General features: G+C 41.7%; 1 protein-coding gene across 16 annotated transcripts in view; it reads left to right on the forward strand.

Annotated features, from left to right (window-relative positions):
• The window catches only part of LOC107981432 (putative thiamine transporter SLC35F3), a 671,722-nt gene that overhangs the window by 225,792 nt on the left and 421,343 nt on the right, over nucleotides 1-24,587 (forward strand). For 14 of the 16 annotated variants that reach the window (XR_004345268.1, XR_004345269.1, XR_004227324.2 and 11 more), the window contains one exon: nucleotides 5,489-5,641. The exons of the other annotated variants lie outside the window; for them this stretch is intronic. Coding sequence is in view for 11 of the 14 variants with exons in the window: in XM_031928083.2 (XP_031783943.1) it covers nucleotides 5,489-5,641 (153 nt within the window). In the remaining 3 variants the exon portion in view is untranslated. The remainder of the gene's footprint in view (nucleotides 1-5,488; nucleotides 5,642-24,587) is intronic. 16 annotated transcript variants of the gene reach the window in all.

The raw sequence follows: 24,587 nt of genomic DNA on the forward strand, positions 1-24,587 counted from the left end.
ATATTCAAGTGTATTACCTACTCTGCAAGTTGGCAACTAACGTACAAAGGCCTGAATGAGGGAATGGAAGTTTTTTCAGACGCAAGCTTTGCGGATTGCAAGAACTCAGTCACTACCAGCGACCACGTAGTCACGCTATACGGAGACACCATAGCGTGGAGAACGCACAAACAAGTCTACGTAGCTCTGTCTACGTGCCAAGCCGAATACGTAGCCATGAGTAATGTCTGTATGGAATCAGTATGTACTTGTCACTGAAAGTAATTCCGGATATGATGTATTTTCTACTCATCTTGTGGTGCGACAACAAAGCAGCAGTAGCTTGCACAAAGATGGATGGAAGTAATAAACTAAGGCATATGCCAGGAGTGTGTGAGGACTATGTCAAACGATGCGCTCAACTAGGGATATATAAAAATAGAATGGATCAAATCAAAGGAGCAAAGAGCAGATATTTTCACTAAGCCTTTGCCCTCCGCTAATAGATTGGCAAAATTGTTACTAGGTAATTAATATAGTTTTTATGTTACAGAGTAACATCACTAAGATGACCACGAGCAGAGGCACAATAGAAGACAGCTAAGTAGCGGATCACGAAGAAGACTTGACGATGTCGAGTGTAATCGGGAGGAAGTGTTGGAATATAGGCGCTAACACCCGATATACGTCCCATACCGACCGTTCACAGCGCCCATGACGTCGAGTCAACACGATCACGTGTTCAGCCGCTCAGCTCGGCGGCGAGCGCGGGCTGCCGTCTCACTGTTCGCCAGCTCTCTGAGCAAGCAACATCTCGCGTACCACGCCACGTTTCTCTAACCACACTCTGTCACTTTTACTTAATAAAGCCACGTTTAGTTCGTTTCTTCTATCCGAGTGTACTCATTTCGTGTGTTACCCTGTTCCCTTATTATATCACGCGTAGAAAATATCCTTTACTCCGACACATATTCTTGTACTGTTGTTCTTAAAAAGATGAGAATCGCATGGCCAAAATTTTAAGAAATTATTGCAAACTAATTTTTGTTCATAATGATTTTGCTAAAAGAGAAATTTTTAAAGCAAAATATTATGATCATTAGAAAGTTCTCATTAAAATCTTCAAGATACAATAGTCAAACATAAGCATCGAAGACATATCAGACAAAAAATAATTCGAGACAATAAAACGCATTTAGGTTAAAAAGCAAAACCAAAATATAATAGGGTCGCGCTGCTCCCCGACGGTACAGTGTATTAAAAACTTATACTTGCAATCAAAGCGCTACCGCGGTAGCGCCCCTTGATCTTGTATGAGTATATTTGGATCGTCATTGTCAAAGGCTTCCTCGATATCCAGCATGAGGACTAGGCGCTATTTTACGATTTTTTTAAGTAGTTTGAGCAAGTTGGATGATAGAGCGATTGGCCTAAATCCTTTATTTTCTGGCTTAGGAATAAGAAAAGTTATGTACTCTGACCATTTTTTAGGAAAGAGATTTTGCTTTAATAGCAAATTAAAAATTTCTCTCATTTTTTCTTTAGTAGTGAGCGGGAGTGTCTGGATGACTTCATGCAAAATAAAGTCTTTGCCTGAAGAGGACTTAGTTTTGAGATTGTCAATAGTTGTGTGAAATCCTTTAAAAGAGAATATTTAATCTAGATGGTGGCTTGTAATATTGGCTAGGATATCAATTCACTGAAAGTGTGAATTAGTACATTTTACAGATTACGGGTCATCGTAATTAAAGTTGTCGACACTGGCACAAAAAATCACCCGATTTATCGAGTGATTTATCACGTCATGTTCTAGCGTTATTTATCACTTGATAAATCACTCAATAAATCACTCATCGAATTTTTGTATTTAACGTAATCAACAGTAATTAATGTTATTGCATAACTTAAAGTATTACAGAAACGTTTATTTACTGAAAATCTAAAGAACATTGAACAAAAATATATAAAAATATTTCTTTTGGGCTGAAGTTTAAGGAGGGCACTTTGTACACTTTTAGCTTTAGTATAAATGCAGGGATTTTAATTTGAATGAGTAGAAAATGTTTTATACGCAAATACGTGGCATAATAAGCGGGAAAAAAGCAAAAGATTTAGTATTTTCATCGCCAAACAGGTTCTACTCATTCAAATTAAAATCCCTGCATTCAAACCAAAGCTAAAAGTGTACAAAGTGTCCTCCTAAAATTTCAACTCAAAAAAAAAACACTTGCTCACTTGGAATCCTACGGACAGTAAACAAATTCACAAAACATTGCACCGAATAACACAATGGGTAAGTAGCATTAATTCAGGTTTTAGCACGGCGAATTTCAGTGTTTTTTACTAAGTATCACTAACAAAAAAATTCTGAATTATTTACTTTAATTTTGTAATCTTCCCTTGTGAATCTTTTTTTCGGGATTTAAAAGTGTTGAGTTCCCTTAAAAGGGATATAGGAGCTGAATACAGCGTAATTAAGTAATATTAAATATTATACATATAAAAACGCCATTAAAACAAAAATATTAGTGAAAAGGCTGCTCATTTTTATAATATGTGAGTGTATAATCTACAAATGCTAAAAAAACGTTTTTCTTCATTAGCCTGAAATGTGTTAGGACCTTTAAGTTAGCCGCAAGAAGTGTTAGGACCGTGAAGTTGGCCACACAGCTATATACAGATGAGAATTGCTATCTCAAGAAAATATAATAATATATTACGATATTTAGAATTAAGAGGTTACCGGTGCATAATCTGCGTTTTGGAGCAGTAATAGTAACTAGCTTGCCAGGGTAGCTGATGCCAAGGTTCAGTTTGTTTTCGATGTCTTATGGTGTTTGTATGACGTTCTAATACATAACAAGAAAATTTTAGTTGTTCACCAATAAACAAAATGAAACGGGCATGGCAAGTTATGTAGTAATTATATTGAGAGTTATTCCTCGCTTTATTACGATTGAATATAATAAACTGGACTTTGTTTGATTGATCTCAGTCCTTTTCTATCTGTGATTTCGTTGCGAAATATATCAAACTCGTCCAACCTTTTACTTTTTTAAAAGTTAATTTTTTAAGAGATGTGAATTGACTTTAATTTACACTTTTATCGTTTCTAATCGATTTAAATATCATAAATTCCATGCACGCAATCGGTATCAGTTAATGGTTTTCAATTAGAAAAATTGGGATTAAGTTATAGACTCAGGATCAATTCATTGTTTGTCTGTTGATTTCAATCGCATATAGCAGGGGAAGCAATCGTTGTGTACTCAGGATTTTTATCACTAGTAAAGTGTTGGCAAGCTGATTGAGATTAGCGAATTTGAAGAAAGCTATGGGGCAGGCTTCATCAAGAGTCCTTTGGAGTATAAGGTATAACCATACAACTAGCGGAAAAAATAGCGGTAGCTTGCATCCCAACTTTTTAGTTAATCAGTGCACTGATGACGCTGATGATTTATACATGTAATTGTATGATATAACCTTTCCGCGAAGAAGCGATCGTGCGTTGTGAACTGGTTCAGTTCTGAGACAAAGGTTGACGCATGGGGGCGATTGGTTTAGGCTCTTGCGGCTAGATTGTCAAGTTGGTCAAGGAGCCATTTTTATAAAACTGCAACAAAAATTTCTACAATTAATAACTTTGTTCAGACAATGTTTAATTCGTTTTTTTGACTAATGCAAGCAGTCGGTATCATAAACATGATCCACAAAAAATCTTTCCGATGTGTATTCACAGTGAAAAGATAATAAATATTATTTACTTTTAGATTGAAATCCGCGGTGCAAAAATAAGAAGTATTATTTTTTTCTAGGTTGTAACGAGGTGCAAAATTGGATAAATTCGCACATCGTTGAAAAGCGACCTTGCGCAAGCGCGAGGCAAAATTCAGAGCTTCGTGTATGAGTCACGGTCCGTCAGACATACAGATAGCTTTCGGCTATAGGTACGAACGCGTCAGCTCTCGTGAGTAAGACTGACTATATAGCGAGTGACTACCGGTAGCGTGTGTAGGTGTGAAAGTGTGTATGATCGCGAGAGGAAGACGTCTTGACCAACTCCTGCTACCACGGGGAAGGACCACTCGGCCTGTCGACCAACGACCGGATGAGAGGACGTCGGTTCCTGCGAGTAAACTATTAATATAACCAGTGCCAAGTGTGTGTGAGTGTGTGGTGTGTAATGCGTGCCTATTGAGAACAGCGACTACGAGTAAGAAGGACTGAGCCCTTTTTTTATTGTGTCAGCGGTAGCAGCGGCTACAGCTTTGTGACTTGGTGCAGTGACACCGAGTAGCAGCCTTTTCGTTCGTGAGCGTCCGCGTCGCAAAATACGCTCCACGCCGAGTCAATGTTAACTAACTTAACATGTTCTATAAAGCAATTGGTCAGTATCCTCGGCAGTCTATTGATGTGAGTCGAAGGTTCCAAGATGATTATTGATCCGGCACGCTGCTGTGCTCATTTCGACCTAACGGACGCTCAGCGCTTAAGCACAAAAATCTTGACGGCCGATGCACTAGAGGGTGCGAGTATCTTCTTTGTATACTATCTTGACGGTCACTGTCGGCAGAGTAAAGACACTTATCTAACGGAAAGACCAATTTTCTTGGTAACCTTTTATAAATAACCCGCCAGAGTTTATTATCATACAGCACCTATAAAAGCACTTCAACAACTTCGCTACTTACAATGCGACACTATTCATGCCCCGGAAATTAAATAATATCCGAAAAATTCTATATAAAAATCGAAACAACTTGTTGACTCTGAGTGGTACAGCAGCAGAAAGCAAAATATTCGACCCAAACATTTTTGTTTTATACATTTTTTCATTTCAAAATTTCAGTTTATAAATTTTGAATTTTTAATCTTTACCCTTTCTCATTTTTATTTTTCAAAATTTTTACCCTCACCCATTTCGCTCGAAAAATTGCTCTTCCAGCAAACTACTTATGATCGAAAATTAATTCACGAAAATTTATTGAATTTTCGTCTCCCCGATTCTCTTGTTGACCTCAAGGGTAAAGATTAGAAATTCAAAATTTATAAACCGAGATTTTGAAATGAAAAAATTTATAAAACAAAAATGTTGAATTAAAATATTGCGAAAGGTGATATTTGTAGTTAAAATATTGCAAAAACGATATTTTTAGGAATTTCCAAATTTAGGTTTTCAAAATTATACCTTTCCAATATTCTGGGACTTAAAATTTTACCTTCCGTTATAATTCAATTAGTAATTTTTGCCTTTCTAATATATATTTTTCAAAATTTGTACCTCACCCAATATTAACCAAAAAAAAATTAATGGATAAAAAACGCAATTAAGTTATAAAGCTAATTCGAAGTATAATATATATCCCAATGCTTCTCGACGGCACAATGTATAGGACTTATTCTTGCCATCGGGTCACTACCGCGGACTTTGATAATGAAAAATTTATCAAGAGTATTCTTTGTATTATTTACGATTGTAATAATAATTAAATTGTTTGTTTGCTTCTAGATTTACTTTGGTATATGTGTTACGATTTGTGTAACTGCCAGTTGGGTCGGTGCCACACACTGTATCAAGTTTCTTTATTTTCAAAAAGATCATGCAGTTGCTAATTTAACAATAAGTTTAAATTTATCACATCCAGACAATCGGAATAAACAGGTATTTATTATTATTATAATATTGATTAATATTAAAATATTTCTTAAGTATCAAAGAAGGGGCTAAACAGAAGTGCTTTGTCCTAGACAAAGTCGTCTTCGTCTTACAGTAACGTACGCTTCTTGGATACTTAAGATATAAAAGCACAAAACGCGACAAAAAATTTCGGGATTAAATTGTTAGTACCAACGGTACCTACACTCATAGAAAAGATTCCTTGACGCAAAGAAGAAAACCGCTGCCGATTCTTTGGCACGTAGCTTCCTCCAACTAAATTTAAAGTTCAAATACATAGAATTTTGTTCAAATATACAGTATTGTCTTGTCTTGAAACTGTAGGAATATGTTTCTAAAGGGTTCCAAGGATCTCACGAATTATTTCAGAATTTTTTCATAAATATTCTTCGAGTTACAGAGGGTAAAGTCGTAGGTGATCTAAGCATTTTTTGCATTTTTAAAAGGTAGAAGGTAAATGTAAACTAAAACGGTACGGTTCAGATTTGCTACGAAGACTAGTACATTTCAGATCTTTCCCACATGAAAAAATCTAATTGTTTTGGAGAAAAACAAATAGTTATTTTGGTTTTGGTAAGGTTGCAAAAAAAAAAAAATTAAAAAATGTCGAAATTTAAAAAGTTATGAGATTTAATATAAATTTTTAACTTCTAATTAAAGTTTTAAATGGAAATTTTTTAAAAATTTTTTGGCAAATTTGAAAATATTGCAATTTTATTAATTTTAACCAAAATAACTATTTGTTTTTTCTAAAACAATTAGATTTTTTCATGTGGGAAAGATCTGAAATGTACTAGTCTTCGCGGCAAATTTGAACCGTACTACTCTTCGTAGGGACCGACGATATTATCTATTTTCTATTATCATAATTTTTGCAAAACTCTTGACTATTTAGTTTAAAAAAAAGCAAACATAGTTTTTCAAAAATTGAAAAATAAACATAAAATGATCATACAATGGTTAGAAAGTTGAAAAAAAATGTACCCAAATTGAAAATCAGTAAACATATATGTGCATGCATGTCCAATTTTATTACAATCGGTCGCATGGTTCCAAAATTATGACGGTATACATACAATACGTACAACATACACACACACACACACACACAAAGCCATCTGCACGGACATTTTCTACCTTATAAAACCATAAATGTTCTCAAAACATTCTGAGCTTTAGATAACGAGTTATAAATATTAACAAAAATAATAATGTTCAGTCATATAGGGTATACAGGGTGGGAAACAAAAAAATTTGAATCCTTCTATCTTTTAAACTAAATGGTTTCATAAGCTGCAAAAAGAACCTAGCCGAGGTAATCAAAAGATCGACATTTTCCCGAAATTTCAACTTAATTGAAGCTTTTTTACTCCCGTAATCGTACGGCATCCACAGAATCATAAAAAATTTTTTTCCCGAATTCAGAACCAGAAAGCATACATGCATGTCCAATTTTATTACGATCAGTCGCGTGGTTCCAGAATCATAACGGTATACACGGAGAAAAGTGGTAGGGCTCGGGGAGCGTCATGCGATCCTGGCGGATAGCACTGCCATGATTCACCGCGAGGCGGCGCTAACGTACTCACGCTCAGTTGTGGCTGTCACCCGCTGCCGCCATGGTTCTGAACACTTCTCACACGGCGGATCAATCACCCCGCACGGGCGTGATCGGCTGGAAGAGCGGCGCGATCCGCAACACAGTTCCGTTTCGTGTTATATATAGTTGAAAAGTACTGATGTTTATAGGGATGTTTATAGGGTCACGTGTTTATAACGAATAGACAATTGATCTATATTATATATAAAGCAACTGTTTATTATTATGAAATTCTAATGAACATACACGTAATAAAAAAATAATTTTCATTCTGTATTTATTGTTTTAATTATACAATATGTCGCGTAGAAACAAAATTACAAAAAGCTGTTTCACTTTTCATCATCCATTATAAACTATATAATATACTAACTATAAAACACGTATACTCAGGAACAACGTCAGCGTAATTTTTGACAGCACTAAACAAAACCGTGTCGTCGATCACGCCGCTTTCTGATACAATCACGGCCCCACGAGGTGATTCTTCCGCCGCGTGGGATGTGGTCGGAAACATGGCGGCAGCGCGTGCCAGTACAGCTGAGCAGCTCGTAGGTCACGCCGCCTCGCGGTGAATCAAGCAGGCTTGTCCTCGGGACAGCATCACGCTCCCCAAGCCCTACCACTTTTCTCCGCGTACGTACATACACACAAACACACACACATATCCATCCGCACGGATATTTTCTTAAAACGCATGATTTGAACTCTACACAACGAGTCTCGCACATGTAAAACGCGCGCAACGAACGAAAGGCGAATCCGCACGACGCGGATTGAGCGCGCGCGCGCAACATCCGCAGGGCGAGTCCGCACGAGCACGGAGTACGGCAGCCGGCGAGCGACTCAGCGACAACGCGCCAGGCGGCTCGAGCTTCGCACGCGGTGCGCCGTGAACGCATCTATACACATCCGCGCCACGCGTCTTTATAAGGCGGATCGCGTGGCGCAACGAACAGTTCTACTGGAGCTCCACTCCGGGTAGTATCGTGCGCACACGTTACTACAAGGAAAAGCGAGAGATAGACCTACGCCGACGAAATCGTCTCGTGAGCCCACGTGATGATTTGGTAGACAAACCGAAACCCGAAACTCTGAATTGCCATCGTGAGCACATGAGACAACCCGGAACACCTGAACAACACCGAGCCTCGTCTACCTGAGCACACGTGAACGACACCCGGTGCCACCGTAAAATCCTAACCTACATTCCGACACATTGCTGTCTCCCTCTGCCACTGTGAGCCCACAGGGTTAAGGGAGTAACAATAGTTCCGCCGGCGATTCGCCCGGTCGTGCGCTCACGTCCTGGCGAAACAAAGGTAAATTCCTAACCAACAAAGCCAGCCTTACGCCGACATCTCACGACTCGCTTTATCTCTGTGTGCACACAGGATAAAGAGAGGAACGAGACGAGCGACGAAGATTTGTGAAGCCGTGCGCTCACGACTCCACAAATCCGAGAGATAACCTCAAAACACCGTGCCACTATCCCGGCCGTTACTGTGCGCACACAGAGCGGTCGAATCGTTGTTACACGACACATTTGGATCGGCGTAGCCGTGCGCACACGACTCCACCATACCGAATGAATTTCTAACCTCAAAATCCGCCACCGATCCGTCATACCGCCACCGAACCGATACACCGCAGCGGCGAACACCAAATAATTCTTGTAACGAAATCGCGTATATGTTCCAGTAAATTGTTAACCGCGTTAGTTTAAACAATTCTACTTGTAAAGGCGAAGTATTTTTAACAAGACGCATAATTAATTTCTGTTTCAGCCGGGATTTAACAATTGATTCCAAATTTTAATGTTTAACTAAGAAATATATTTTCTTATTGTTGAGAATATAAAAACAGACTCTTTTTTGCTCCTTTATCTTGCTATTATATTTATTGCTCCCTATCCTGATCCTGGAACCGACTGACTGTCCAGTCTCTTGGGGAAAGTTAAACCGTTACAACACCTTCAAATACGTTTCTACAAAATTTTAGTAAAACTGAGAATTTTACTATTACACAGCTTCCTCTAGAAGGAAGCAATTCTTATCTGTTAAGAAAATTGGATTAAAATATGGAGAAATCCAAGCGTCTTAACAGTTAAGGATGTTTAAATTTTGTACTAAGTTCTTAACATACAAGTCTCTATTATACTAGAAAGTCAATGAGGACAATTGATGATCTATTAATTTAGTTTAGGATTAATCTTTGGATTATTCCAAGTTTCATAGACATTGATTCATCATTTATCTTACTTTGAAAATCTATTTATATAAACATTATAAATCTCTACAAGAAACTACATATTTTCCTTCGGCTGTTACGTGAATTTTTATAGGTTGCATACAATAATTTAAACTATACAATGTGACAGTGTACACGCACACACCGAAAGCAGCGTGCGCACAGCACATACAAGCGCGTAAGTGGCGCTCATACACATACACTACACAACACGTGCTTACGAGACGCATGCCGAGGCGACAGGAGTCGCCCGCGAAGTATAAACATAGGGTAGGCGAGGTAGGTGCGAGAGAGACACAGAGAGCCAGCGCTATACCCGAAACGGCGCCTAGTCAAGGCGAGAAGCGAACGGAGCGGGACTCTAACACGACGACCCCAATCGACCAGGGCGAGCATCAGCCCGATCGGCGAGAAAGATGCAGTCGCAGGCGGTACATCCTGGGCACGTGAGGGCGAGAAGAGGCACGGCGCAACCAGCTCGACGGATTCCCGGAGCAACGTGCGGTTGACTTCGACGAAGACCGCGGAGACCGACAGCGCATCGAATACTCTGTCTCTGTTTCTCTCTCTCTCTCTCTCTCTCTCTCTCTCTCTCTCTCTCTCTCTCTCTTTCTGTAAGTATAGATAGACGTGCTTTACATCGCTCTCCCTAAAGCTTGGATTTTGTCTGCCTTTATTTGCCTCCGGGCGTTATTTTTACAGACCCTTGCATGCGCTTTTTTGCAAGCTTCCGAGTGTGCCATTATTTATTGGCCTGGGATCGGTGCTTGCGGTGAAAACTCGATCTGAATATTCACATCAGCAAGGTAGCAGAGAGTGAGACTCTTGCGGCCATCTTCGCTTCACTCGACATTTTCTTCCTAGACTTGGCTTTTTCTTCCTGGACTGACTGCTATTGTGCTGACGACCAGGATTATTGGATGCTCTTCCTGTCCCAGCTTCGTCCAGTGACCCTGCCTACCCAGTCTCAAGTTTGTGTGTGGTGAAGTGACTTTAAATTAACTTTGCGCAAAATACATGCTGACCCGATATCAGCTGAGGAGCTTAGTGTAATTATAGTGTATATAGTTGTTTAATTATTAGAAATTTAATATTTTTCATTTTTATTGTGTGTTAAATTGATGTGGTTGTGGTAGTTGTCAGATAATTAGCGCCGGCAGTGTGAGGAATTAGTGCGTAGCGAATTTAAGTGGTTTTGTAGGTTAGGTTTATTCGACCACGTGGCGATCGAGTTTCGTTATATTTCGTTTTGTTCGTGTGCAGCTTCATAGATTGTGTTTGTAGGTCGTGTTGGTGTTAGGAAAAATTCTACTTTCTTGCAAAAGTGCAGTAAAAGCTTTTTTCGCAATTTTTTTTGCGTTGCCTGTCGTAGATTATTATAAATTTTCTGCTAGATGCCAAGGTGTAGGAGATGTAGTAACGGTGTCGTAAACAAGCGTATCACGTGCCTTACATGTAAATTGGTATTTCATGAGAAGTGCTTAGCTAGATTTGCGTTTTCTAAAGTTTGTAAACCGTGTTGTCTTGCGACATACAACACGTTTGTGTATACATCTACTGTAAATCATCCGAATCCACCTAGCCTTAGGGAGCGTGAGAATTTATTCGATCTAGGTCGAGATTTACATTCTGAATCCGTGCTTAATATCAGCTCGATTAGCACCAGCTCGGTCTTATCAGTGAGAGACGGTGTTGGGCAGCCTCACGCTGCAACGAGTCTAGATCTTCCGTCAAACTCTACATCTTCCGCCATGGCTACATTGCCACGTGACTGGGCTATGATGTCGCTTGATGATAAACTAGCATCAGTCTTCAATCTCGTTGGCACGGTCCGCTCGACTACTGACATCCTCGTTACCAAAGTTGATGCCCTGGCTGTTAAGGTTGATGATCAGGGTAAACGCATTGAATTACTAGAATTCGAGAACGATTCTCTGCGATCTGAGGTAGCTAGCTTGAAGGAACGGTACTCTCGAGGCACAGCGAAGCCTGAACTTAAGGTAGTCGGTATACCGGCATCATGTCAACTGCCACCTTCTCAGATCACCGAACACTTGTTCGTTAAGCTAGGTCTAACTCCAGCGGATCTCAACGATATTTTTGATATTAGGGAACTACAACATAGGCAGGGATCAGGGTCGTCCCAAAATACTGGCCACAAAACGTTGGTCATCGAGCTTAAATCACTCTGCGTACGTAACAAGGTCCTAAAAACGAAGCGTTCGTATGGAATCCTAAAAATGTGCGATATTGTTCAAAACGGTAGTAGCGATATTATCAACATGTACGAGTTGTTATCACCGTTTGCTCATGGTTTACGAATGGCTGCGAAGACACGTGCTCGTGATGATAATGTCGATATATAAATCGCCGAAGGCTGCAATTTCTCTCTTTTATCATTTCCACTGCAAACTTTCTACAAGACCTCCAAAACTGCTTGGCTTGGTTTGGCTTTCTTTCTCATTTGCACGGCGTCTCTTTCTCACTGCAATCAACATCGTGGCGACATCTGCTGCCTCGCGAGAGAATCTTCACGGCGTCTTCACACTTTTCGAGGTTGGTACTTTCACACTCTCTCCACTAACGCTCCATCTAGCCGTAAGAGTTACAACATCTACTCTCTCACTCCGTCGATTACTTATCATCCTCCTACGAATATCTACTTAACTACTCTCGATGAGCTGCCTGCACTCAAGACCCGCATACAAAATGCTGAGTCTACCATCACCGAGCTGCAGGCACAAATTCAAGATCTCTCATCGAGGAGCCCTACAATGCAGCAGGACAGCAGCAGCACTGTGCCCAGCGCTGCGGAGATTTGCAGCCTGCGTAGTGAATTGGCAGAGGTCAGGAGTCGACAGGAGCAGACCTCTAACAGTGTGGTTGTTGTCACGGGCCTAAACTATACCCGTGAAACCTCGCTGCATCTCCTCGCTTTCTCAGTCGTGAGCGCGCTTGACCCCACGATCCTCAGAAGGGACATAGCATCAGTCAGGACCATGGGGAGGCTTGATGCAACCAACAGCTCCGCCATGGGTGACGGCAGACTGCCACCATTAGCCTTCACCCTATCTTCAAGTGCGCTTGCACGCTCGATCGTCATCGCCAAAGCCCGGAAACGCAAGCTGCACACCAGCGAATTGGACGCCAACTTGCTGGAGGAAGCTAAAGCTCTGAGCCCTGACCATCAAGGGCTCGTAAACATCAACGAGCTGCTCCCCTCTGACGTCCACAAGCTGCGTTCAAGGGCCAGGCTGGAGGCCAAGAAGAGGCAGGGCTGCCGAACGTTTATCAGAGATGGGAGACTACATGCGCTTTACATGCGCTGCAACGACGACAGCGGGCGTGCTATCGTCATCAACACCGACGCCGATCTGGAGGCTGTTTTAGCCCGGTTTCCGCCTGCTGCCGACATCGTTCAACACTGAGGCTACAACACAAACATATCATTCCACCACATCCACTATCAAGCTCATCTGCCATGTCTTCATCCGATTCTAAGGTATCTCTGTCCGAAGGTCTACGAGTCTGTCATTTTAATGCGAACTCGCTTACGGGTCACATTGAGATGATCAGGCTTTTCTTATCTACTCGCTCTCCATTCCACGTAATAGCTGTTACCCAGACCTGGTTGAGCGACAAGGTAGCGTCCATCCCTTCACTAGATGACTACCTACTGTACAGACGGGACAGAAACAGAAACGGAGGAGGAGGTGTGGCCCTCTACATACATAAATCACTGACAGCTAGCGTTATTTCATCATCTGATGATGAATGGTCTAGCAAGCCAGGTAAGCCTGAATATCTCTTCTCTGATCAGCTTTCTTCATCTGAAGATGCCAAGTTCATCAAGGCCTTCATTGATGAAAATTCCCTTTCTTCTGTCCCCTATGGTGCCACGCATCATAAACAGGGTTCGGATACCTGGCTTGACTTGTGTCTAATCGACGAGCAGGATCGTCTGCTGTCACACTGGAAGACAGACTCACCTTTCATCAATGGACATGACCTTATCACGGCCACTCTCGACGTACAGATTCCACGATACGTACCTAACATATACACCTACAGAAACTTTAAGGGAATCAACGCCGAGAAGCTAAGGGACTTTCTTAGCGCATGTGACTGGTCATCCCTCACTGCTTCATCACTTGACGAATGCAACTCTACACTTAACGCTAACCTCACTAACGCCATTAATCATCTCGCCCCATTACGAACTGTAACACCGAGAAAACAACGTCACCCGTGGTTCACCACGGCTCTTCGTGACCTTGTATCTGAGAGGGAGAAACTTTACAGGCGTTTCAGGGACTCCAGGCTTGATTCAGATTTCCGCTTATACAGACTAGCTAGAGACAATTCTCACAAACAGGTCGAGGAAGTCAGGCTGAATTATTACTATTCACGTCTATCAACCTTGACTGATGTTGCCGAGATCTGGAGAGAGCTGGAGAAACTTGGAATTTCTGCCACTAAGGTCCCATTACCATCTCGATTTACCACAGATGAACTCAACAGGCATTTAAGCGCGATCTCCAACGATCCATTAGCTCCTGCTGTTGAGTAGTATCTTCTAACCCTGGAAAGTCTTGACCTCCCGGAACATTTCGAGTTTAGCACCATAACGGAATCGGACGTGTTGGCTGCAGTATCGCACTTCGACACCCAGGCCAGGGGAAGCGACGGCATCCCTCAGGTTGTTATCTCGAAAGCACTGCCAGTTCTCGCTCCTCTACTATGTCACATTTTCAACCTATCTCTGAGCGAAACTCGTTTCCCATCTGCCTGGAAATTGTCACTTGTGCGTGCACTCAACAAAGTCAGTTCACCAACAGCCCTGACTGACTACCGTCCGATTTCACTTCTTTGCTTTCTCTCCAAGGCCCTGGAGTGGCTGGTGCACAGGCAAGTCTCACAATACCTTGAACCAAGGCTCTTACTAGACAACTATCAAACTTCTGTCTAGACTCCAATGTTTCCCATCTTATTTACGCGGATGACTTGCAAATTTACAGTCATTGCCACCTCGAGGAGCTCGATTCTTTATCAAACAAAATGAGTGCTAATGCCGAGAGGATAATGGGCTGGGCTGCGCAAACCAAGCTTAAACTTAATGTTACAAAAACCAAAGCAATTGTCCTGGGCTCCCCATACTACATAAATCTACTTCCCTCAACAGCTAACACTTTCATTAATATCGGGGTTGCCCAGGTCAGCTTTGAATCCTCGGTACGTAATCTGGGACTGGTGCTTGACTCTAAACTCTCGTGGAAGGAGCACGTTACACAAGTGTGTAACCGTGCTCACTCGCTAATGTACAGGCTTTACTTTTTTAGAAAGAGTACCAACATCTCGTGCAAGCACTCCTATTTCCGATCATCGACTACTGTTCTCTTGTATGCTGTGACTTGACGCAGAAACTCGACTTAAAACTACAGAGGCTCGTGAATACAGGAATCCGGTACATCTATGGTGTAAGGACAGATGAGCGCATCTCCCCTTACAGGCGGGAGCTGCAGTGGCTAACCACTGAGGGACGCAGGAAGTACTTCACAGTCTGCTTCCTTCGTAAAATGTTTAACTCGGTCGTACCATCTTACGTACTGGCCTTTTTTGACTTCCGCGTCTCGCTCCGGCCTGTAAGGGGCGAGGTGACATCTCTGGAAATACCTGCCTTCGCGACTGAGACGCTGAAGAACTCGTTTCATATCAGCGCCTCATACTTATGGAATAGCCTGCTATCTTACATCAGAAACACCTTATCTACTGTCACCTTCAGAAAACTTGCTAAAGACTACTACTTTCAACTCGAAAACACATAACTCATACACACTCATGTACACGCACACACCTACTCATTCTCGCGCTACTCATTTTCACCATCGGTACACCTTTACACTATACATAATCTAAACACGCCTCAACTTACTGTATTTCTACTTTCACTTCACAATGCTGAATCTTATTATTGTACAACATAATGTACGCAAATAAAAACTATCTAATCTAATCTCTCTCTCTCTCTCTCTCTCTCTCTCTCTCTCTCTCTCTCTCTCTCTCTCTCTCTCTCTCTCTCTCTCTCTCTCTCTGTCTCTAGCACGCTGGCTAACAACTACCTGACCACAAACGACATCAAGCCCGGGGCTCTAGACCCGGAGACTGCTGCCTGCTTGACCGGACATAAAGTCTATTTAAATGAAATGCTGTCCCAGGAAAAATTCTCGTTGTTTAAAATTTTGAGGCCCGTTGTACAGGGACTGGGCTTCAAATATGTCTGGCATGCGGGTGGCAGGTTCCTGGCTAGGCGAAGGGGGGGGGGGGGGCGAGCGCGCGCACGTGTTTGCATCTGCTGCCGATTTGCAGGCTATTCTCACGGCGTGTCAGGCCGGCTCGAAACAACCTCGACGACCAAACACACGCATGACTGTCACTGAAAAGGACGAAAACTCTGACGCTACTTGAAGTTACAGACCTGAGTCGGACCTGGCAAGCAAATCGGCTGCAACTTTGCCAGCATCGATGCCATCATGGACGACTGTATCATCTGCATCAACATCCATAAAGTCGTCATCATCGTCATCATCATCATCCGCGCCCTCTATATGACTCGCGAGGCCCCCTGACAATGCGCCGGGTACTGGGAGTAGCTTGAGGGCGGGCTTTCTTAATGTGAACTCGCTCAGGGCTCACATTGAGATCGTCCGTAATTTTTTGGCAGAGCGCACCTCGTTTGACATCTTTGGCTTTGCGGAGATATGGCTGGGTCCGATTGTGGATAATAGCCTTGTAAGCATCGGGGGATTTTCCATCATTAGGCAGGATTGAAATGTAAACGGAGGTGGCGTCGCCTTGTTTGTGCGCAATGGATTGAAAATTAAAAAGCTTGCTTTATCTGATACTATGGGTCTAGGAAAACCTGGAATTCCAGAATACCTTTTTTGCAGCGTACAAAGGGGCGACTCACCGCCGGTACTACTCGGAGTTATTTACAGGCCCCCGAAAATTCCGATGCAAAAGGACTCAAACCTTTTTGATGTATTGCGGGACTTATGCGGCGAATTTAGTCATAAGATCATAATTAATGTGTGATCTGAACTGGGATTTACTATCTGACTCAGACGACGCTGCTACTATCAAGCGTCTGTCCGAAGAGTTATCTCTTCAGATCATCCGGCATGGTCCCACACATCATACCTCGTCGTCTCACACGTAGATTGACCTTATCATGACCGACGAAAACGACACGATCTTGGACTCTAAGAATGAGTGGCTGCCTAGTTTCGGCAAGCATTGTGTCATAGATGGCTCGCTAGACATCTACGCTCCCACTCCTGCGAGTGACACTTTCTCTTACCGGGATTACAAGTGCATAGACACAAATAGTCTTGTCAACCTCTTGTCTTGTTGTGACTGGACAGCCATGAATTCCATCGAAACCGATCTGGAGGGCGCTTTATGCGTTTTTAATAATAATATAAAATTAGCAATTGATGAATTGGCGCCTCTGAAAATGGTTTGCCCACGTAGGAAATATGCTCCTTGGTCTGGACCAGAGCTGAGGCTTCTAATCGATAAACGCAATGCTACACTCAGGCGCTATGAGCGCACGGGGAGATCGGAGCTTTTCGATGAGGTCCTTCGACTCACCAACGAGGTCGACATGCGTTCTGCTCAAGAGCGTGAGTCCTTCCTTCGCCAATAAATATCGGATGCCCTTGATGAAAATAGAAATATCTGGAAGGGAATGCGTCATCTCGGCCTCCTGCCTGGGAGTAAGGATTAGGAGTTTTTTTGGTTTTACGCCGGGGGAGCTGAACGAGCACTTCGCGGGAGTATCGGTGCCACCCCTCGAAAATATAGACAATGTAACGGAAACTATTTTACTTTCAAGCGAGGAGGGCTTTACTTTTAGCCCTGTTAGTATGAGCGACGTCGTTCTTGCTATATCACATTTTTCCTCGCAAGCGAGGGGTGTCGATGGTATTCCATGCGGGGTGGTCGTCAAGGCCCTCCCAATTATTGGTGAATTAATTCTTAATCTATTTAACTGCTCCTTCGCTCAGGGGACCTTTCCGAGTATCTGGAAGCAGGCACAGTTAATCGCGCTAAGAAAGACCAGCGCTCCTCCCAATGTTAAGGACTTTCGTCCAATTGCATTGCTCTGCTTCCTCTTAAAGGTACTCGAGAAGATCACGCACACCCAGATCACGGAGTATCTCAATAAAAATCATATAATCGACCCCTTCCAGGCCGAAAAAACCACAGTACACAAACAGCGTTATTAAAATTGACCGACGACGTACGCATGGCAATTGACAAAAAGAAGGTGACGCTTATGCTGCTGTTTGACTTCAGCAAGGCTTTTGACACCATCTCACCTTCCAAATTACTATCTAAGCTGAGACAGTTGGGGTTCTCTAGGGCGGCTCTCCCGTGGATTAAATCATATTTACAGGGGCGATCTCAGATGGTAATTTCGAATAAAAACGGAACTTCAGAGTGGCTTGAAACCAATCTGGGAGTTCCACAGGGTTCTGTCCTGGGACCCTTGCTGTTTACCCTCTATGTCAACGACCTGCAAAATATACTCGACAGCAACACAATTAAACATCTTTTTTACGTGGATGACCTCCAGATCTATCTACACACCAACAAAGTTAATTTCCTGGACGGCGTGGCTCGACTGGCAGAAGCGGCACGGCTGGTTTCTGGCTGGGCGGAGAGCTCCGGTCTACGACTTAACTCCGGCAAAACCAAGTCTATATTTTTCGGGTCCATGAAGAACGTTAACGATATTAAATCATGGAACTTGCCTGGGATTCCATTGCCGGATGGAGTGATCGTCCCATTCAGTGAGGCGGTCGTGAGTCTCGGTGTTGTATTGGATAGCAAACTTACTTGGAAACCGCAGGTGGATGCAATCACGAGAAAAGGAAATAAAGCCCTGTATAGCCTGCGGTTTATCAGGAGCTGCACCACTAAGACTAGTTGAGACACTTATACAACCGCACATCGACTACTGTGCTGTGACTATCCTGGACGCGTCTAACGAACAACGAATACGGATACAGAGATTGAGCAATTCGTGTGTGAGATTCAACTTCGGGGTTAGGAGGGATGAACACATCAGTCCTTACCGGAGGCGTCCAGAATGGCTTCGCGCCGATTCCAGCAGGCTCTACTTAGAGGCCATTCTATTATACAGAATAATCCGGATCGGTGAACCTTCGTATCTGGCCTCATTGTTCAATAAACACAAGCAAAGACCCTCCAGTAGGGGAGTTCCCCTGGAACTGAGCATCTCTACCGTGAGTACTGAAACCGGGGCTAGGGCCTTCCAGGTCCAGGGTGCTCGGTTCTAGAACTCTCCCTTCTACTCTGCGAAACCTACCATGTCTCGCCTCCTTTAAAAGGGCACTACGGCGGCACCTGCTGGCCACTGAATCGTGACGACTTCAGAGTCGCTGCATGCTTAATCTTAATCTAGTTATAATCTAGTCAGACTCGGCCCTTAGGCCGTAAAAATTCTTTCAGTATTACTTATTTTAGATTTCAAATGTGCAATACAGATAAGTCTATGACCAAACCTTAAATGTACAGCGTAATATTAGAATGTGATAATTAAATATGACGAAATGTGATTTTATGTGACGGTATTTTTATATATTTTATTTTCTCTTTTTGTTAGACTGTATGCGACGCAGTCTTTGTGATCTAAATTGTATTATTTTTTGCTTTTAGCAAATAAAGACCCCCCCCTCTCTCTCTCTCTCGCGAAACACGAAACGCGCATAGCGCAAACAGACCGAGCGACGTCCGGAAGAAATTCTACTTGTCAATTTAGGTAAATAAAGGTACCAAGCCAAGCCCGAAAGATCAAACACAAATATACCAAGTAAGAATCTTTATTCTGCATGAATAACCCTGCTTCCAACTTCCATTTCAGTCAGCTAAGCAGAACGGATCCCGCCACTCTCCGCGGTCCACTAAAGCGGAGACGCTGAGTTAGCCGAGGCCGATCCTCGTCGTCAAATCGACGACTTTTGCAGCACGTTAGCTCCTTGTGCGCCAGCCCGAAGCTTGGCAGGGCTCATTCGAATAAACTACGCGCGAGCAAGAAGCAAGCATGTCGCAACAAAAACGACTTTTCTTTTTGAATTTTAGATGGTAACTGTATAACGTAACATTTTATACTATTCAGAAAACTAATCGTTTGACAATCTTTGTACACGAAAAACATTTTATTTTCTGTAGTTTTTATGATTTTTTCAATTAAACTAATTTTTGGATTGTCAAACTCATCGTTGTACAAAAATATTGCGTAGTTTGGTCGATACAGATCTCTATTAATTTTTACAAAATTAACTTCGTTATTTACATTTTCAGTCACCTTTTTTTCAAAGAACACCAAACTCAATTATATTTTTAAACCCCTTATTTATATAAAAACGATAAGCTAATTCTTGATTCTTGACATCAGTCTGACGCAAATGGAATGTGAACTCCCAATATTTTAGAACTTTCTTTTTCTCTCTCTTTATAACAAGCCATTCTTTCCTTTTAAAGGCACTTTTTATATCTGTAGTAATCAGACACAACCACATGATTAGTTATCATTTCATAAATTATTTTATGTAAATAAATTAATTTCTTTTACCTAAATTATTTGTAACTGCCGCTCCTTGTGCGGCTGACTGACACTGAGATGAAAATTAATGTAATTTCAGGATGTACGTTATGATGATTAAAATATTGTTCTTATTTTAATTTGTATTATTATTATTATTAATTTTTCAATGCAATTATGATTGTTATTTATGATTGTTATAATTTGCTATGTATAATCTAGTTACAATTTAATTAATGTATACAATGTCGTAGGATATCGAGAGAGAAGTCTGATGGTGACCTTGGATTTGACCTTGAGATCGATTTTGAAGGTCAATTTTAATTTTTTAGATAGGAACCCTATGTTTTTATTGCGGGAAAGGAAAGAGCGAGAAATTTTACGTTCAGAATGGTATTTTTGGTTGCGGTACCAAAGGTCATCTCAATGCAGTTATAATACAGCAGCACAATTATATCTGAGGCGTTTCCCCAACAGAATTCACCATCTATCTCGAAGAACGATTCAGAGGATTGAACAGCGAGAGAGGCGAGGACCTCCAAGACCACGACAACGTCGTAGAGTTATAACGATCGAGAGAAATGATCCACGAGTCCTGGTAGTGCTTGCTATGATTCATTTAGATCCTCACATTTCAATTAGACAAATAGAAGTACGATCTGGCATTCCGAGGGCAACGGTGAGAAGAATAACAAGATTCCATCGTTTCCATCCATTTCATATTACTTTGACGCAGGAGCTAACAGAGCGGGATTTAGTGAGAAGATTACGATTTTGCCAATAGGCACAGGAAAGATTACAGAACGATCCACATTTTTTCAGCTGCGTCATGTTTTCCGATGAAGCCACTTTCCATAATACAGGACAACTGAACCGACACAATTCCCACTATTGGTCGATTGAAAATCCTCATGGACCCATGCAGTCGATCACCAACATCAATGGAGTCTTATAGTATGGTGTGGTATTGTTAATGGCTATCTGATTGGGCCTTATTTTTTTGACGGCAATGTTAACGGAGATAGATACCTCCATTTTCTGACATATGAATTACCAAATCTGTTAGAAGATGTTGATATACAGACAAGATTGCGCATGTGGCTTCAACATGATGGTTCACCTGCAATCAAACATACCGTAATCGATGGATAGGTATTGGACGTGGTGAAGATCATGTTGAATGGCTCTCCCGATCCCCAGATCTCACGAGCCCTGACTTTTATTTATGGGGCTTTTTGAAAAACAGCGTGTATGCGAACGCCCCTACTACAAGAGAAAATATGATGGAACGAATCATTAATGCTTGCAGGGAGATACCAAGGCATGTGCTTTTGTCGACTATTGAAAGTCTTGAACGAAGAATTGAATTATGTATTAGAAATAATGGAGGGATTTTTGAACACTTAATTAGATAAAGATTAAATTCTATTTTTTACATGATTTTTTTTCGGCCGTGCTAAGATTTCTGCCTTCATCGGCCGTGCTAAGATTTCTGCCTTCATCGGCCGAGGTATGATTCTTACCTTCATCGGCCGGTACCTTCACGTCTTGCTTTCATCGGCCGGGCTATGATTCTTGCCTTCATCGGCCGGTACCTTCATTCACGTCTTGTCTTCATCGGTAGGATAAAAATGGGACATGAAAATCCACCCTGCTACGTCCTCGTCGTGGGTCCTGGACATCAAGTTTTATAATGATGACGAAACGCAGGAAATGGTACGCTAGATGTTAAAATTCCTTTCTTCGAAGTTAAGTAGACGACTTTGTTTAAAACACAAAATTTCACGGGCTTTCAGAACCCGGAGTCGAAAATATGGGACCTCTTTGAAAAAAGAAAAAATCAATTTGACCTTGAAATGACCTTTAAGGACAGGTCAAATTCGAGGTCGCAGTTACGCACCCCCTCGATATCGTACAATTTATGTCTCTACCATTTTTTTTATTCTGGCGTTGACAGAAGAATTACGCAGGTGGATCTTGTTGAACAGGCCGCATGACCTTGAGATGACCTTTGGTACCCCAACCAAAAATACAATTCTAAACGTAAAATTTCTCGCTCTTTCCTTTCCCTCAATAAAAAAATAGGGTTACTATCTAAAAAATTAAAGTTGACCTTCAAATGACCTTGAAAATCGATCTCAAGGTCAAATTCAAGGTCACCATCTGACTTCCCCCTCGATATCCTACAATTTTGGTCTCTACCATATTTTCGATTAAGGCTGTCCCTGACGAGTTATTACTGGTGTCCGTTTAAATTGGGTCACCCTGTATACGACCTTATGTCAGATCTTATGTCAGATCTTGCATAAAATTTTCAGTAGGGAAAGGTTTTGCTAGCAACATAGCAATTCACTTGATTGTACTTGCATTGATGTTGTCTACCCCACCAGCTTTTTTCTTTATTTCGCTTATTACTCTATGGATTTCACAAAGATTATTAGGTTGTATAAATATGAATTGGCTATTTCTTGCTGGCAGTCTCATTTGATCATCGCACTTATTATTTAATTGGTTACTTAAGTCTATTCCAACTTGACTATAATAATCATTTATTTCATTCGCTATATTTGTCTTGTTTACTATTTTTTGATTATTTACCACTATACAGTCAGGCAATTTCATTTGTTTGTTGCTTTTGCCCATTTTACTGTTTATGATGCTCCATAGCTGTCTTAGATTATCGCCACTTCTTCTTATCTCATTGTTTTCGAATTTGTATTTAGCATCTTTTATTGTTTTATTCAAAATTTTTTCAAAATTTTTATATTTATGCCTTAGAGTTTGTAGGATTTTTTTCCATATATTATATAGATTTTCTTTATTTTTACACGATACTTATATTGCTTTAGTTATCCATTTTTTCCTAGGTAATTGTTTATTCTTAGTTTATTTGTTACAAGTGGCTTTTCCAACACAGCTATATATCATTTTTATTAGTTCATCTAAAGCAAGATTTGGATCCTGCAAATGCAAACATTAATTCCATTCTATTTTCTTTGCATATTCCTTTAACTTTCTATAATTAATACAATTTTCTATCTTTTCTTCCTCATTCTGCACTTTAAGCTGATTGATAGTTTATAAGATTCAATATTAATGTCTCTAGTCTTTGCAAAACAATTATCAATACAAGAACCCGATTCGTTTTCTAGAGAGGGTCTTGTTACACCTTTATAGTACGAAATGAATTCTTGTTCAAAGGAATTATTTAAAAATTCCTCACTTATTGATATTGCACCTATACTATTATTTTGTGCATTACTTTCTATTATGTAACGGTTCAACTTTCCCCAGGATTTGGACAGTCAGTCGGTTCCAGGATCTGGATTAAGAGGTAACAGAACACATTTGGTTCTAAATCTGGTGTGATGACTGCGTTCATTAGCCGCATGAATGCTGCTGGTGCCGAGTGTAAACCGAATGGAAGCACCTTGAATTGCATTAGACCTCATCCGGGGACAGTGAAAGCGGTATACTTCTTGCTTTCTTCTGACAGCGGGATTTGCCAGTATCCATTTTTCAGGTCGATCGTGGTTAGGTACTTCGCCCCCCGGAGTTTGTTTAGCGTCGCGTGAACTTGCGGTAGCGGGTGCGCATCTTTGATGCTGATTTTGTTGATGCCCTGGAAGTTGATGCAAAAGCGCCTCTTTCCATCCTTTTTCTTGGCAAGAACTATATTAGAGCTCCAAGCGCTGTCGGATGGCTCAATCACGTCTTCTTGTAACATCTCCTCGACCGCCTCGTCAATTATCTGTTGCATGGCAGGGTTGCGTGGCCAGTAGCGTTGCTTGATTGGATTTGATTCGGTTACCTTTATGGTGTATTCGATGAGCGCTGTGGGGCCCTGGATACTTCCGAAGAGTTCTTTCTCATATTGGATGAGTTCATCCACTCGTGCCTGTTGATCTTGCGAGATTTCCTGAATGCCGACGCTGCTGATAGAGAGTACCGAGGCATTGGACCGGTTGGGTTGTAATTTCTTCCCGGCTATGATTACACGGATGTTCAGTTTGCGTAACGCATCCATCCCCAATAGCATTTCATGACGTAGCCCTTCCATGACAATAAACTTGCTCCTGAAGGTGGCGCCGAGGGTCGTCGCTTTACCTTCCACGTAGTCTGCCAGTTCGGTGGTTGAGCCGTTGGCCAGCGTGGCGATTGTCTCTTGCTTCCCATGCTGCCAACCATTGTTTCGTCCTATCATGGCGGTTTCTGGCGTCACGAAAGAACTCACTGCTCCTGGGTCGACTAATACCCGCACCGTTTCATGATTGATTTGTACGTTTACGAGGTATCGGCAGTCTTGGGGCGGTCTCCCTCTATTGCTGAGCCGCCCCTTGATGCGTTTCCCGAACGATCCGGGAACCCGTGGCAATCTCTTGTGAGAACGCCGTCCTTTCTACATACGGAGCAGAACTTCTGAGCTATGTTCTTGCAGTCGGCGCGGGAAT

The sequence above is a fragment of the Nasonia vitripennis genome (assembly GCF_009193385.2).
Source record: "Nasonia vitripennis strain AsymCx chromosome 4 unlocalized genomic scaffold, Nvit_psr_1.1 chr4_random0003, whole genome shotgun sequence".
Taxonomy (NCBI): Eukaryota; Metazoa; Arthropoda; class Insecta; order Hymenoptera; family Pteromalidae; genus Nasonia; species Nasonia vitripennis.